The sequence below is a fragment of the Dendrobates tinctorius genome, unplaced genomic scaffold, assembly GCF_039654945.1.
Source record: "Dendrobates tinctorius isolate UK_male_01 unplaced genomic scaffold, ASM3965494v1 ptg000111l, whole genome shotgun sequence".
NCBI classification, from domain to species: domain Eukaryota; kingdom Metazoa; phylum Chordata; class Amphibia; order Anura; family Dendrobatidae; genus Dendrobates; species Dendrobates tinctorius.
This window is the reverse complement of record NW_027361779.1, coordinates 43830221-43847994: the sequence shown is the minus strand read 5'-3', so window position 1 is coordinate 43847994 and position 17774 is coordinate 43830221. Positions and strand designations below refer to the sequence as shown.

General features: G+C 45.1%; 1 protein-coding gene across 2 annotated transcripts in view; it reads right to left on the bottom strand.

Moving 5' to 3' along the window:
- The window catches only part of PHIP (PHIP subunit of CUL4-Ring ligase complex), a 412470-nt gene that overhangs the window by 199449 nt on the left and 195247 nt on the right, over nt 1-17774 (bottom strand). For both annotated transcript variants that reach the window (XM_073589700.1, XM_073589702.1), the window contains exons 17-19: nt 14853-15078; nt 13464-13598; nt 11912-12095 (exon numbers count right to left, since the gene is read on the bottom strand). In XM_073589700.1, coding sequence (XP_073445801.1) covers nt 11912-12095; nt 13464-13598; nt 14853-15078 — 545 coding nt within the window. The remainder of the gene's footprint in view (nt 1-11911; nt 12096-13463; nt 13599-14852; nt 15079-17774) is intronic.

Below are 17774 nucleotides of genomic sequence, written 5' to 3'. Positions count from 1 at the left end.
AGGGGGGAAACCTCAGTTTAGTCTCAGTATTATGCGGTCCTCAAAGATCTGTATGTAGGGATTCTGGACTGACAGGGCCCTGATTTCTCCCAGCCAGTTGGCTGAGGTGATGGCTACCAGAAAGACTTTTTTTGTGTGAGCCTTGTGATGTCTATTTCGGATATTGGCTCATAAGGAGGACTGCATAGGGCGTTAAGTACCAGATTTAGGTCCCACGGGGGAACGGTTTTCCTTAATGTGGGTCTTAATCTCTGGATGGCTTTTGTGAACCGCGCTATCCATGGATGAGAGGCTAAGGAGACATTAAAGAAAGTACTTAAGAGCTGCTATCTGGACTTTTAACGTGCTTGGAGTTAGGGTCTTACTAAATCATGCCTGCAGAAGTCAAGGATCTGAGGGATATTCGGGCGAGACGGGTGTATGGGGGTACTACCACTTTCTGGGCAGAACTTCCTCCAAATTTTCCGATATATAGCCCTCGTAACGGGTTTACAGCTAGCTTGCAACGTTGCGATCACCTGGTCGGAGAGGCCTCTGGATTTTAAGGTGTCCCTCTCAGGATCCATGCTGCCAACTGAAGATTCTCCGGATGTGGGGTGCAGAACTGGGCCCTGGGACAGGAGATCTTCTGCCATCGGCAAGTGGAGTGGTCCCTCCAGAGCCAATTTTCTAAAGGAGAGGGAACCAACTTCGCATGGGCCAGAATGGTATGATTAGCATCACCCATGCCCGGTCTTCCAGGATTTTCCCGAGGACTCTCCGAATCATAGCGATAGGGGGAAAACCGTACAGCAGTTCCGTTCTCCAACTCTGGCTTAGGGCGTCGACTCCTTCTGGATGGTCTGCTGGGTTGAGGGAGTAGAATCTCCTTAGTTTGACGTTCTTCCTTGTCGCGAAAAGATCCAGCTGGGGGGTTCCCCACTGGTGACATAGATCTCTGTAGATTTCTTCCTTTAGTTCCCACTCGGTGGCTCGGACTTCCTGTCTGCTCAGATAGTCGGCTATGCTGTTTCGCGAGCCTCCTAGGTGTACTGCTGACAAGGAGTGAACATTGTTTTCTGCCCAGGTGAGGATGCGGGCTGCTAGGTCCTGCAGTTTCCTGTGTCTTGGGCACCACTGATGCAGTAGGAAGGCTACTGTAGTCATGTTGTCTGAAATTATCTTTATGTGTTGATCCTGTAGCTCTGCACTGCTTTGTTTTAGCGTCTCCAACACTGCTCGAAGCTCTCTGTAATTTGAGGACTGCGCGCTGATGTTCCCGGGCCATGTTCCCTGCAGGTACCTCTCTTCCAGATGGGCTCCGCATCCTTCTCTGCTGGCGTCCGTGACGATCGTTACGGATGGTGATAGGATCCAAGGCACCCCCTGGCTGATATTTCGGTGACTGATCGACCATTTTAGCGATGCTTTCAAGGCTGGGGACGGCCAAATCTTCTTCAGGGAGGACTGTCGTCTGTCCCATTTTGTTAGGATCTCCCTTTGTAGGCCTCTTGTAAGGGCCTGGCACCACCTTACACAGGGTATACATGCGGTCAGGGTACCCAGGATCTTCATAGCAGTCCTGATGGATATCTGATCCCGCCATAGCTGACGAACCTTGTCCCTGATGGGTTTCTTATTCTCCTCCGGTAGAAACGAGATTCTTCTCCTGGAATCCAACATGACTCCCAGGAATTTCTTCTGGGTACTGGGCTGCAGGTCCGACTTCTGCTTGTTCAGGATCCAACCTAGGCTTTCGAGCGTGGTTATTACCGAGACCAGTTGCTGCTTTAACTCCTCCGTTGACTGGGATATTACCAGGAAGTCGTCTAGGTATGGCACGATGATTATGTCGTTCTGCCTCAAGTGTGCCACCATCTCGGCGACCAGCTTCGTAAATACTCGAGGTGCTGAAGCCAAGCCGAAGGGAAGAGCCTGAAACTGAAAGTGGTAGTACCTGCTTCCTTATTTTAGTGCAAAGCGCAGGAACTTCTGAGATTGAGGGTGGATGGGAACGTGGTAATACGCGCTTTTTAGATCTATTGTACACATAGCGGCGTTCTGGTCTATCAGCCAGGGCTGTGGAGTCGGTAAGCCAAACCTGCGACTCCGACTCCGACTCCTCAATTTCCCTTACACCGACTCCAACTCCGACTCCGACTCCCACACATATTGCTTATATTTGAGTGAAAAATTTATTGTAGTACAATGTGAACCTCAGACATTTAATCATTTTTATGATCCAATAATCAAGATATTTAGATAGAACAGAATATATATTGGTGTACTACCCGGTTTTCATTCTTTTTGGTACAGATACGATATGGATAGACAGATATGGATAAATGGATAGATAGAACAGATTTCTAATCTGCTTTTGCTATTGAAAACAATATCTATGAGCTCAAAAACCTTTCAGGTGATGCGGTTTTTTAAAAAGATGATCAGCTTTTGCAGCTGAAAAGCGTATCCTCAAAAAACACAGGAAAAACGCTGTGTGTGAATGTAGCCTTAGATCAGGAATAGAACAGCCATTTATAGGACATTTCATAACTTTCCCAAACTCCTATGAAAAAATATTCAGCACATCCTGCATTGAATTACTGTACCCAATTTATTATATATTTTAGGAGTCGGAGTCGCTCCATTTTATACCGACTCCGACTCCACCAAAATGAGCACCGACTCCGACTCCGACTCCACAGCCCTGCTATCAGCGGGGTGGTGGTCTTTAGAGATTCCATTCAGAATCTCTTGTATCGGATCCACTGATTTAGTGGCTTTAGGTTTATGATGGTGCGACTCTCCCCCGATGGTTTTTTTACTGTGAAGAGAGTTGAATAGTGGCCCTGCCCTCTTTCCTTTTCTGGGACCGGAACTACTACCCCTGATTTTAGCAGGTCTTTTATGTCTGCCCAAATGGGATCTATAAGGGTCCTGGATCGAGCATTTGTTACGACGAACCATGCTGGGGGGGTTCTGTGAATTCGAGGGTATAGCCCTGGGAGATCGTATTGAGGATCCACCAGTTTTGGGAGAATAGTACCCATGGCCCCGCGAAGTGTCTGAGGCGACCCCCTACAGGTATGGCGTCATTGTCTCCTGCTCCTGGAGCGAGACACAGGAGCCCTACTTTTCCCCCCTTTTGTGTAATCCCAGCAAGGAGATTTTCCCTTTCCTCTATAGTCCTGCCTCTGGTTGGATTGGGGTCGCCGAAAGGGAAATTATTTTTTTGTTTTTTCCTCCGGAAGACCTTTTTTGTCATCCGAGGTATTCTCCAGGATTTTATCTAAGGCTGGCCCAAATACCTTCCCACCTGAGAAGGGTATGGCACACAACTTATTTTTAGACTGATTGATCCCTGACCAGGTCTTCATCCAAATGGCTCGACAAGCCGCATTGGACAAAGAATTATTCCTGGCCGCGAACCGTACGGATTCGGCAGAGGCGTCCGCCAAGAATCCAGTTGCGATTTTTAACAAGGGAAAGCCTTCTAAGATATCGCCTCTAGGGGACTTATTTTTTAGTTGTTGTTCTAGGTGGTCGATCCATAGGTGCATGGATCTGGCAACCGATGTGGCAGCTATGTTTGTCTTCATAACCGCCGCAGAGGCCTTCCAAGCCCTCTTCAGGAGCACATCGGCCTTCTTGTCCATGGGTTCTTTGAGGCTGGAGGAATCTTCGAAGGGAATTGAAGTCTTCTTTGACACCCTGGCCACTGGGGTGTCGATTTTAGGCACCTCATCCCAAGTGTTGATGTCCTCCTGGCTAAACGGTAGTCTAAGCTTAAAGTCACGAGGTATGACTAGTCGTTTCTCGGCATCCTCCCATTCCTCTAGAATCAAACGGATATGGTCATTAACTGGAAAGACCTGATGGATCCTTGCTCTCAGGCCTCCGAACATTTCGTCCTGGATGGATCTAGTCTTTGGGGCCTCCTCGATCTGCATGGTGCTTCTCTTGGCGCTGAGAAGCTCGTCCGTGTTGTCCGAGGAGAAGAGGTATCTCTTCCCCATATCCAGGGGTTCCGAGGTGATTTCGCCTTCCTCTTCCGAGTCCGTGTCAAGGATCTCCTCGTCCGACGACTGATCGGACTCCAATTTTGGCCTCTTAGCCTGGGACTGGCTGGAAGACTGAGCGGGTAGCAGTCCGGAGACGGATGCCTGGACCTCCTCTCTGACCATTGTGCGCATCTCTGCAAACAGAGGCCTGTTCGCCCCTGATGATCTTCAGGGTGCACGCCTCACATAGGGGCTTTTTCCATGACCCCGGTACTTTAATGGTACATATGGGGCATTTGGGTCTCCTGGAGGTTGATGCTGTGGCTGCTGGCGCTGTCTTTTCCTACAAGCACAGGAGTCTTATTAAGCTCCTGCCTTCTGGCATATACAGCCCCCCCAGAGTCCTACTTACGGACGCTGGCTGCTCTCCTGGCTGTGCAGCACTTTCCATGGTGGGGGTGAGAACCGCATCTCTGTCCTGGTCGCCCCCCTCCCCAGTTTAATCCTACCTTGCCTCTGCTGAGCCTCCTGTCTGCCGCGTCCCGTGCTGATGCGCCTGTCATGGCGCCGCCGGAAGTTGTCATCAGGCGCCCGGAAGTGACGCGGCCGCCGACGACTCCCGCGTCTCTGGCTGATGCAGTGGGAGCAGACAGCCCCGCTGAGGGGAAGCGGCTCCGAGTCCCGGAGCAGCGCTCCACGGGACACCTGGCGGAGAACCCCCCCTTAGAGGGGTGCCACCCCGGGCCATCCGGCTGGAGGATCTGGCATTTGGACCCCGCTCCTCCCGGTAAGCTTCTCTGGATGCCGCGCTTCTGCGGCGCTCTCATGCCTGTCCTTACAGGGACAGGAAAAACACTGGAGTGTGGAGGTGGGAGGGGACCTTTAACCTCTCGTGCATTTCCTGTCCCTGTAAGGACAACCCCATGGTGCTGTCAGGATAGGACATCCTGGAAAACAGGATTTTGGTTGCTTACAGTAAAATCTGATGCTCAGAGTCTTCATTGGGGGACACAGTGCCCTCCCATGATTTTATTACGTGTAATGAATATATGATGACTTACAGTTGTGGCCAAAAGTATTGACACCCCTGCAATTTTGTCAGGTAATACTCAGTTTCTTCCTGAAAATGATTGCAAACACAAATTCTTTGGTATTATCTTCATTTAATTAGTCTTAAATGAAAAAACACAAAAGAGAATGAAGCAAAGAGCAAAACATTGATCATTTCACACAAAACTCCAAAAACGGGCCAGACAAAAGTATTGGCACTCTCAGCCTAATACTTGGTTGCACAACCTTTAGCAAAAATAACTGACCAACCGCTTCCGGTAACCATCAATGAGTTTCTTACAATGCTCTGCTGGAATTTTAGACCATTCTTCTTTGGCAAACTGCTCCAGGTCCCTGATATTTGAAGGGTGCCTTCTCCAAACTGCCATTTTTAGATCTCTCCACAGGTGTTCTATGGGATTCAGGTCTGGACTCATTGCTGGCCTCCTTAGAAGTCTCCAGTGCTTTCTCTCAAACCATTTTCTAGTGCTTTTTGAAGTGTGTTTTGGGTCATTGTCCTGCTGGAAGACCCTTGACCTCTGAGGGAGACCCAGCTTTCTCACACTGGGCCCTACATTATGCTGCAAAATTTGTTGGTAGTCTTCAGACTTCATAATGCCATGCACAAGGCCAAGCAGTCCAGTGCCAGAGGCAGCAAAGCAACCCCAAAACATCAGGCAACCTCCGCCATGTTTGACTGTAGGGACTGTGTTTTTTTTCTTTGAATGCCTCTTTTTTTCTCCTGTAAACTCTATGTTGATGCCTTTGCCCAAAAAGCTCTACTTTTGTCTCATCTGACCAGAGAACATTCTTCCAAAACGTTTTAGGCTTTTTCAGGTAAGTTTTGGCAAACTCCAGCCTGGCTTTTTTGTGTCTCGGGGTAAGAAGTGGAGTCTTCCTGGGTCTCCTACCATACAGTCCCTTTTCATTCAGACGCTGACAGATAGTACGGGTTGACACTGTTGTACCCTCGGACTGCAGGGCAGCTTGAACTTGTTTGGATGTTAGTCGAGGTTCTTTATCCAACATCCGCACAATCTTGCGTTGAAATCTCTTGTCAATTTTTCTTTTCCGTCCACATCTAGGGAGGTTAGCCACAGTGCCATGGGCTTTAAACTTCTTGATGACACTGCGCACGGTAGACACAGGAACATTCAGGTCTTTGGAGATGGACTTGTATCCTTGAGATTGCTCATGCTTCCTCACAATTTGGTTTCTCAAGTCCTCAGACAGTTCTTAGGTCTTCTTTCTTTTCTCCATGCTCAATGTGGTACACACAAGGACACAGGACAGAGGTTGAGTCAACTTTAATCCATGTCAACTGGGGATGCAAGTGTGATTTAGTTATTGCCAACACCTGTCAGGTGCCACAGGTAAGTTACAGGTGCTGTTAATTACACAAATTAGAGAAGCAATCACATGATTTTTCGAACAGTGCCAATTCTTTTGTCCACCCTCTTTTTTATGTTTGGTGTGGAATTATATCCAATTTGGCTTTAGGACAATTCTTTTTGTGTTTTTTCATTTAAGACAAATTAAATGAAGATAATAATACCAAAGAATTTGTGTTTGCAATTATTTTCAGGAAGAAACTGAGTATTATCTGACAAAATTGCAGGGGTGTCAATACTTTTGGCCACAACTGTACATGATAAGGTCTCCTCCTACTGCTTTTTCACTAACTGATTGTCCTACAGCCGGTCGGAGGGGTGTATATTGCGGAGGCAGAGTTAGAATTTTTTCCTGCAAAGTGTCAACTTCCTAGTGACAGCAGCACACACCCCACGGTTCCGGCGTCCCCCAATGAAGACTCTGAGAAACAGATTTTACGGTAAGCAACCAAAATCCTGTTGTCTTACATAGTCACCTTTATATCAAATTTCGGAATAAATTCTTGGACTTTTGTGCGCTGCCAGATAAATTCACTAGTCCAGTTTATGAGAAAGATTAATCCATTTATTTCCCAACGCGTTTCGAAATGTATACCATTTCTTCTTCAGGGGATGACATATATGATCAGATAGAACTGTCACAGATTATATACACCAAGAATTCAAAAAACGGCGCCAAAGGGTCACATGTCATCTGGTGCAAATGTCAGAGTTCAAAGTACCACAAATGACAGTTCTATCTGATCATATATGTCATCCCCTGAAGAAGAAATGGTATACATTTCGAAACGCGTTGGAAAATAAATGGATTAATCTTTCTCATAAACTGGACTAGTGAATTTATCTGGCAGCGCACAAAAGTCCAAGAATTTATTCCGAAATTTGATGTTTCAAGCGGTCGCAGAGCTGACCTTTGGACGTGCAGCAAGCAGATTACTGATCCCACATGCCTGAACCTCTCCTAAAAAGGGTGAGTAAATTCTAATCTATTTCTCCTGAAATAACCCGGATAAGACCCTATTGCGCTTTTTTGTTCCTTTAGTTTGAATACATAGTCACCTTTATAAGACTCCTGTTGACAGACTCAGTCAGACTCTAACCCCTACAACATGGGCATGACCAAAGAGCTTTATAAGGCTGTCAGGGACAAGATCATACACCTGCAATAAGCTGGAATGGGCTACAAAACCATAAGTAAGACGCTGGGTGAGAAGGAGACAAATGTTGGTGCAATAGTAAGCAAATGGAAGAAATACAAAATGACTAATAGACATCGATCTGGGGCACCATGCAAAATCTCGCCTCATGGGGTATCCTTGACCATGAAGAAGGTGAGAGATCAGCCTAAAACTACACGGGGGGAACTTGTTAATGATCTCAAGGCAGCTGGGACCATAGTCACCAAGAAAACCATTGGTAACATATTACGCTGTAAAGGTCTAAAATCCTGCAGTGCTCGCAAGGTCCCCCTGCTCAAGAAGCCACATGTGCAGGCTCATCTGAAGTTTGCCAATGAACACCTGGATGTGTTGTGGTCAGAGGACACAAAAATTGAGGTGTTTGGCATTAGCTCAATTCGCCATGTTTGGAGGAAGAGGAATTCTGCCTATGACCCAAAGAACACCGTCCCTCACTGTCAAGCATGGAGATGGAAAGTGAAACATTAATTTTTGGGGGTGTTTCTCTGCTAAGGGCACAGGACTACTTCACAGCATCAATGGGAGAATGAATGGAGCTATGTACAGAAAAATCCTGAGTGACTACCTTTTTCCCACCTCCAGGACATTAAAAATGGGTTGCAGCTGGGTCTTCCAGCAAGACAATGATCAAAACATACAATCAAGACAACAAAGGAGTGGGTCAAAAAGAAGCACATTAAGTTCATGGAGTGGCCTACCCAGTCTCCAGACCTTAATTCCATTGAAAACTTATGGAGGGGGTTGAAGCAACAAGTTGCCAAGCGACAGCCTAAAAATCTTAATGATTTGGACATGATCTGCAAAGAGGAGTGGACCAAAATTCTTTCTGACATTTGCGCAAGCCTCATCATCAACTACAAATAAAGTCTGACTGCTGTGCTTGCCAACAATGGTTTTGTCACCAAGTATTAAGTCTTGTGTGCCAGAGGGATCAAATACTTATTTCTCACTGCAAAATGCAAATAAATGTATATAATTTATGCAATATGATTTTCAGGATTTTAGTTTTGATGTTCTCAGTGTTAAAATTAATCTATCCTTAAAATTATAGATTGTTTATGTTTTTGTCAGTGGGCAAGGAATTAAATAATTATTTCCTTCACTGTAACCACTTTTGTAATTCGCTTTATTATAAAAATAGCCTACTCTATTTTTTTTTTAACTGCACTTTGTGATGTTTTGTTGAGAGGAGTCTCACACTGGACGTCACGAGGCTGGGGCTGCACGGCTGCACTCAACGCCAGTTGCAGGAAATTACTACAATGACTTCTAGCCTTAGAATTGTGTTTTTGATTTTTTTCATGTTGGAAAAGTGCACGCCTACCAAGGGCACAGAATGATGGTAGAATATTCTTTCAATATAGAGCGGTAACATTTGTGAATTCATGATCCCATCAATGAAATGTAACTCCCTCACACCAGCAGCCACACGAGAGAACTGCTAACACCATGTTTCACTGTAGGTACCACGCCTTTTGCCTTTGTACTCCTCATCTTTGCAACACCATACAGTTTTAAAGCCATCACTTCTATAAAAAAAAAAAAAAAAAAAAAAAAACCATTTACCGTATTTTTCGCTTTATAAGACGCACTTTTGTTCCCCCAAATTTTGGGGGAAAGTAGGGGGTGCGTCTTATAATCCGAATATACGGGGGAGGGGGTGTATATATATATATGTACTGCAGGGTCCAGGGGAGGTGGGGGCAGCTTTGGAGCGGTGCTGTGAGCTGGTAAAAGCTGCCGAAGGGAGCCTTTGATCTCCTGCTCCCGCTCATATAATATGCACTGCCGCTGTCCATCACCATGGTGCTGAAACCGCACCACGGTGACTGGCTGGGGGAGCGGTGCATATTATAGCTGCCTGCGCCCTCCTTTGATCGCACATGATCCCCTGTGTTAGATATCGCCCCCATGCTGCTGCCCATAGTAAAATAAAAAACTCTTTCCTTACCTCCTCCAGCGCTGATCTCCCGGTGTCTCTGCTGCTGCTGTCATCAGCACTCTGCTGTGCTGATCACATGACCGGCTCTGAGAACCAGGAAGTGGAGGAGGAGCTCAACCACACTGAGGGAGACACGAGGAGGGACAGCGCTGAGAAGGTAAGGAAAGAGTTTATTTTAATAAAAGCAGCAGCATGGAGGCGATATCTAACACAGGGTGATGTGTGCCAGCCACAGGGGGGCCAGTGTGCCAGCCACAGGGGGGCCAGTGTGCCAGCCACAGGGGGGCCAGTGTGCCAGCCACAGGGTGATGTGTGCCAGCCACAGGGGGCCAGTGTGCCAGCCACAGGGTGATGTGTGCCAGCCACAGGGGGGCCAGTGTGCCAGCCACAGGGTGATGTGTGCCAGCCACAGGGTGATGTGTGCCAGCCACAGGGGGGCCAGTGTGCCAGCCACAGGGTGATGTGTGCCAGCCACTGGGGGCCGTGTGCCAGCCACAGGGGGGCCAGTGTGCCAGCCACAGGGTGATGTGTGCCAGCCACAGGGGGGCCAGTGTGCCAGCCACAGGGTGATGTGTGCCAGCCACAGGGGGGCCAGTGTGCCAGCCACAGGGGGGCCAGTGTGCCAGCCACAGGGGGGCCAGTGTGCCAGCCACAGGGGGGCCAGTGTGCCAGCCACAGGGGGCCAGTGTGCCAGCCACAGGGTGATGTGTGCCAGCCACAGGGGGGCCAGTGTGCCAGCCACAGGGTGATGTGTGCCAGCCACTGGGGGCCGTGTGCCAGCCACAGGGTGATGTGTGCCAGCCACAGGGTGATGTGTGCCAGCCACAGGGTGATGTGTGCCAGCCACAGGGTGATGTGTGCCAGCCACAGGGGGGCCAGTGTGCCAGCCACAGGGTGATGTGTGCCAGCCACTGGGGGCCGTGTGCCAGCCACAGGGTGATGTGTGCCAGCCACAGGGGGGCCAGTGTGCCAGCCACAGGGGGGCCAGTGTGCCAGCCACAGGGTGATGTGTGCCAGCCACAGGGGGCCAGTGTGCCAGCCACAGGGTGATGTGTGCCAGCCACAGGGGCCAGTGTGCCAGCCACAGGGTGATGTGTGCCAGCCACAGGGGGCCCGTGTGCCAGCACAAGGGGGCTATATTCAATATAAGGTGGCCATATCCAGATTAAGGGGGCTAATTTTAGGGTGGGGGGGCTATGAGGGACATATACCCTATATGATTTGTTAGACGGACACTGGCATTATAAGACGGACCCCATTTATTAAAAAATTCTCTATTCCTTCACCACATTTGGGGGTGCGTCTTATAATCAGGTGCGTCTTATAAAGCGAAAAATACGGTATATTCATCTCATCAATCCACAGCAGAGTCACAGTAGTCTTCGTATTTTTCAGCATGGGCCCTGGTAGGTTGCTGGTGGGTTTTTATGTGCATGGAGTTTAGGAGAGGCTTCCTTGCTGGAACAACACCCATGCCTACCATTCCTTTGTAGCATACTCTAATCACAAGAAACATTCCGCTCAGGAATATTCTGCTTCATAAAAGCAACATGGGCACATAGCCTTACACATCGTCCTTCCATAGTCAACTGTCTGCTAGATACCTGTTTAATGAATGATTAGACTGATCTGAGATTCAATTCTTGTTCATCAGAATTTTATAGTCTAAACTTTATATTGCTCATAAGACTCATTGGAGAGTACTCATTTTTGCAACATCAATGTTAGAAAAATTACTTTTTTGGGTGTGCAAAATAAACGTTGTTTGCAATTAATGACTCACATTTGAAAGGAAACTAAAGGTTTTCTAACAAATCTGTTTTGGTACACTCATTTATGCTAAGAACAGTAGATCTATAAATATACACAAACATAAGCATGCATAACATTCCCTCACATCCAACAATGAAGGACCGACGGGAAACGTCAGCAGTAAAGAGGGCAGTGTGGTGTTTCAGGCTCTTGATTCAATAAGAGACGCATACCTCTTAATGAATCAGGTGAGGCATGAAGTTGGGTCCGCCTCACCACAAATCTTACTCAAGTCCACGATTAAGTAAGATTTGTGGTGTAGCTAATGCCGACAGGTCATAAATTTGATGGGCTGCGGTCACCATGCCCCTTGTCCCAGCTAGACCCATTTTGTCGGAACTGGGCAAAAATTAAATCTCAAAATTTTAGCACAAAATCGAAGCTGCACTAAAAATGTAGCGCCTTTTCATAGCTTTTTATTCTAGGATTCTGGCGTAAAAGCGTTGATGAATCTGATTTTATTTAAATTTTTTATGCTTTTACCACCATCAAGAGCACATTAATACAACCCCGTAAATTCATACCACAAGCATTTACCTGGCTACAGCAGGAGGAAGCTCTGGGACCACTACTCTACGACTCCAAGCAACGAGGTCACGTTCAGTGGCTATTTCACTTCTTGGTGCATTACTGTGCATCTGTCGTACACCCTCAATTTGACCACTGCGCCGTAAGCCAATATTTGGTGGAGAATGAACTTCAGAAGAGGAACTTACCGAAGCTTTAAAGTACAAAATTACAGTCAGAATTTGACAGTACTTTCTGACACACTGCAATCTTAAAAGTGTTGTCCACTACTAGGCAAACCCCTACTTGATTCTAAATGTTTAGCCCAGATGAAATAAAGCCTATACTCACCCTCCCATGTCAGCGGCGTTTTAGCAGTGTCTGCACTCGCGGTCCTGGGGCACTTGTGCGATTATGATACTTGAGCCCGGTACCCAATCACCACTGTCGTCACTATCCCAACCTTCGTATAAATTGAACATGAAGATGACGTCAGGGCAGTCGCAGCCCTCACTTCCTCTTCATGTTTAATTTGTTCGAAAGCAGAGACAGCGACGCCAGCGCTAACTGGGCACGACATGTCATACACGCACAAAAGCCCTCGGACCGCAAGTGCAAACACCACTGGAACGGCATCGGCACGGGAGGAGAGTCTAGGCTTTTTTTTTGTTATATCTGGGCAAAAATTTAGATCAAGAAGGGGTTGTCTTAGAAGTGGACAACCCCTCTAAATCTATGTGTGCATTGTATTAACCATCCAAAACATTTGCTATACTCAGTCTACCTTATTAATATTTTACTACATACAAACATCTAAAAGACTGCATACAATAACACATTATAGCAAACATGTATAAATATAATTATGGTTTTAAGCAGGCTAATTGAGGGCGCATTTGTGAGCCTGTATTAAGGATTTAAGTCATGACTCAAACACGGATCTTAAGACCCAAACTGAGAGTTTCACAGGTCTTGAGGACTCAGCCATTTTGGGTCCTCAGACCCACAGTACATCCAGGACTTAAATCCCAAACAGGAGTGCACCATAACTATGCTTTTCTGAAAAATGGCCTATATCATACTTTATGGTGCATCAGTTTCAAGCAATTGTGAACGAATACATCAACACCCCTGTCCTTTCAGGTGCATGGGATCGTAAATCCACAGCATATAGCACATTCCAAAGCATGACAACTCCACCATGTCAGAAGTAAAAAATAAAACAAAACCTTTTTCCATAAAATCAATAATAAAAATAAGATGTAAAAAAAAGTTCAAAGAACCAAACCACAAATCTCATTGGAGAAGCTCCATGTTGATGAATTTCGAAGCACATTGCTTCTTATTCGGAAACAAGTTATTATAAGTTATAGTTATGAGTATGAAGTAGTGCGCTTTGAAACATATCAATAGGGACCTTTATCCCCTATGTGTTTTGTGGCGCTCCTCTTTGGACTTTAACATCCGATTTCCACTATTGATTTTACGGCATGAAATTTGATGTGCTGGATGTAACGCTCTTTAGATGGTTTAAAGCAACTGGATGTCTGTATATATTAAAAAAAAAAATCATATTAGTTACCTCTGGCTGAACGGTTGCTGACATTGCCAGTTTCAGCATTTATTCGTTGGTCTTGCTCCTGCTGTAGTCGCTGGATCAGGCTATCCAATGGACTCACTTCATTATTTGTCTGCTGACTGAGAACCTGGTTCAGACCTATGATCATTGTAAATCAAGAACAGGAAAAAAACATTATGCAAATTAAAACAATGTTCTGGCACTTAAATAATATGCAGACTCCAAATTGTGAACTGAGGATACGAGATCTAGTTCTTATGTCCAAGGGAGGCAACCTGCATACCATAGTGGAAAAAAAATGACTTCAGATGAATGCTACTGAGGCCATGCGCTCACACACAGGGATCTCATCCAGTCAGGAATGTGGGAATACTTATTTTTTGCAATGTTATTAGAATATTTTTTGAGATTCTTAGGCCTCTTTCACAGTTCCGTTTTTTTACAATCAGTCAAAATCCACCAGGTTTTGAAAAAAACAGATCCGCAATTTTTTTTTTTTTTTGCGGATCCGTTTTTTTCGGCAATGACTTTCATTATTGGCGGATCTTGACGGATTGCCGTCCGTTGTATCCGTTTTTGTGCGGATCCGCCATAATGTTGCTATCCGTCAACATCTTCAATGATTTCAAAACGGAGCGTTTTTTTGGCCGGCAGATCCTCCAGACACTGATTTAACCCGAAATTCTGTCTGGGTGCCGGTCAAAAACTAAATTCTCTCTCTCTCGATCCGCTTGTCTGCCTTTTTGGCGGATTTTAACTGACACAAAAAACTGAAGTGTGAAAGAGGCCTTAGAAATAAAACATATAGATATTTTCCCCTTTAAGAGTTGCCACGATGTATCTAAACTTAAGCAACTTTGCGATAGACATTAAAAAGGTCACGCTTTTTCATTTGCAATATAGACTGCTAACTGACAACAATCCATGCCTGAACGGACTAAACCAGCAGCCACACTTCCCTTCATTTGTCTACTATGCTGACACATCTGGTAGGGTAGATGAAATAAAAGACGAATATAAGCGAGCATGACTGCAAGATAAGACTGTACAGTGTTTGTGTGATGTCGTACCAAGATTGTGTGTTGGATTTTGGGTTTGATTTTTTTAATTATGTCCCATTTTATATTTTTTTCCTTATTAACTTATACATTAATTGGAAAAAAAAAAGGCAAAAATCACTTTTCAGATGCCAAATATTCACGGTGTACCATAAACAAACTGTCATAATATTTGTTTGTCTTAACTTATATTTTGGAGGCCAAGGAAGGTTTTTCATCAGAAAAAAGGCAAACTACATAAATCTAAGTTTATAAAATGTTGGTAAAGTATTAAGTACATAGAAGTACACTTGCTGCAATTTTAACATTTATATAGCTTTGCTTTTGAACACACCTGATGAAGTAACGCCCATCTGAGGGATGAGTTGCTCATCCCTGCAGTTTTCACGACCAGGAACAAGACGTTGGTATCTGGCTGGGTGTGGATTACCATCAACATCTACCAAAAAGGGTGGTGGCATAAGATGTGGCGCCTGCTGAGTTTGCTCATCCAGGACATAATTGTTTGCATCACGAATAAGAGGCCGATAATCACTGTGAAAATACATTTGGTCGGCTATCTGAAAAACAGAATTAAAAAATAAAAGGGAAAATTGTTACAGAGTACTGCACTCGGTCCAAAATAATAATTCAATACATCTATATCAATTTATATAAACACACAAACATTTATTTTTCAACCACCATTGATTCCATGGTGCTGCATATGTGAAATGGGTGTACATACAACGTACATATATAAATTACAATAATTTAAGTGTCAGACTGGTACAGAGGGGAGAGGATCAAGCCTTCACTGGCTTCTAATCTACATGGTAATGGGAATGAAATAGTAGGTCAGGAGGTTGTAGTAAGCAACTCCAGTGGTAGAGAGGTGGCAGTGGGATATTTGCAGGCTGACTTTATAATTAAATCGAACCTGTCACCAGATTTGTCCGAAATGAGCTAAGACCACCACCTTTCAGGCAGGATATACAGCAATCAATGCTGCCTACTTGCCCCAACCCAACCTGTACTGTAAGAGAAGAAAAAAAGCTTTCATTATACTCACCAGCAGGGCAGTCCAGGCCGGCATTGCGCTTCTGCGCAGTGGTACTTCTCTGCCCTAATAAGGGTAGAGCAAAATACTGCAGTAAACAGGTGTCTGGTAAGGTCAAAGAGCCCCAGCACATGTGCACTACAGTTCTTTACTCTGCCCCAGTCGGGGCAGAGAAGTATGCCTGCGCAGGAGTGCGGTGCCAAGGAGACTGTGTGGATGACAAATGGACGCGTCATCCAAACGAAGCAAGGAGGACGACATCGAAAGACGATGGGAGATGCTGCACCACCCCGCACGTCAGTATAAAAAAAGCTCTTTTTCTTCTCCTACTGGTGGGGTTGGGAGCTTATATACAGCATTATAGAAAGCTGTGTATCAGGCCTAAAAAATGGTGGTCTCATCTCATATCAGTCAAACCTGGTGACAGGTTCCGTTTAAGAGATGAGTTTTCAGGTTAAGTCTGAAGATTCCAAAACTGAGACACAATAGGATGTGTTGTAGCACTGACTTCCAGAAGATCGGGGATGCTCAGAGATATCTTGGGAGTCGACTGGGTGAGGAATGTAGGAGGGTTGAGGAAAGAAGGAGGTCTTGTGAGGACTGGCGATCATACAGTGGGTACAGAAAGTATTCAGACACCTTGGAATTTTTCATTCTTTGCTTCATGGCAGCCATTTGGTAAATTCAAAAAAGTTCATTTTTTTCATTAATGTACACTCTGCACACCATCTTGACTGGAAAAAAACAGAAATGTCGAAATTTTTGCAAATTTATTTAAAAAAAAAAAAAAGGAAAAACTGAAATAGCACATGGTCATAAGCATTCAGCAGATCCTTTGCTCAGTATTAAATAGAAGTATCCTTTTGAGCTAGTACAGCCATGAGCCTTCTTGGGAATGATGCAACAAGTTTTGGGTATCCTCTGCCATTCTTCCTTGCTGATCCTCTCCAGTTCTGTCAGGTTGTATGGTGAACAGCCATTTTCATGTCTCTCTAGACATGCTCAGTTGGGTTTAGGTCAGGGCTCTGGCTGGGCCAGTCAAGAATGGTCACAGAGTTGTTCTGAAGCCACTCCTTTGTTATTTTAGCTGTGTGCTTAGGGTCAATGTCTTGTTGGATGGTGAACTTTCGGCCAAGTCTGAGGTCCAGAGCACTCTGGAAGAGGTTCTCATCCAGGATAGATAAATGAATAAGACAGCTCACCTGCCTTGGCTTAGTGGTGCGTGGAAGCACGAACTCCCGTGTAGTCGCACGTCCAAAGGTCCAATAAAAAGAGTTTCAATTCAGCTTCCAAATTTTTAGAAAAATTTATTGGACATAAAAACAGAAAGTAGCGGACAAGCCGCACCAATGCTGAGGCAACGCGTTTCAAACTGGAGTAGTTCTTTTTCAAAGCTGCTTGCAATAAGAACATCATGCATTTATATACCTCCACCTTCCAATTGCAAGCCAACACACATATGGTGCATAATAACAATTAACACACTTTTTTTTTACAAAACATAAAACCAGGAGAAAAAAAAAAAGCACAAATACATAGAGATTGTTGTACGAGATTAATTAAAAGAGGGTAATCCACAAAGGTCACTAAAACGAGCAAAATAAATTGTATCCAAAAAAAGCGAGAATATTTACTTGCAACAAAAACTAGATTGGTATCTGTGAATACTAATAACAAAAAATTAGTCTGGTCTGTCAATTAGTCCGCAATTTGGTGCTATTAAACATTTACTCCGTAGGAATATGGTCACTCTTTATGAAGATGACACGTTATCCAAAATTCTCTCTGATGGTTGTCAAATTGTAGCAAAGAGAGCAATGACATTGGGAAACATTGTTTCTCCTAGTTTTTTTTGGTTCTAACAATGGAAAACGCACATGGTTGCATCACTGAGGTTATTACCGCTGTGGTGAAGCTAGGTTTAGAACCTGATTGCACATGTTTAAAGACAGTGAAAATGCACAACAGTTCAAAATTAATAACTTTATTAATTGCAACACAAAACATGGATTTTTGTGATAGCTCACTGTAAAATCCTTTTCTCCGAGACGTTCATTGGGGGACACAGATACTGTGGGTGTATGCTTCTGCCGCTAGGAGGCTGACACTAAGTGAAAAAAAGAGGTTAGCTCCCCCTCTGCCGTATACACCCTCGCCCCTATTGCGGGCAGTAATCAGTTTGGTGCCAAAGCAGTAGGAGGACAACAAAATCAGCCT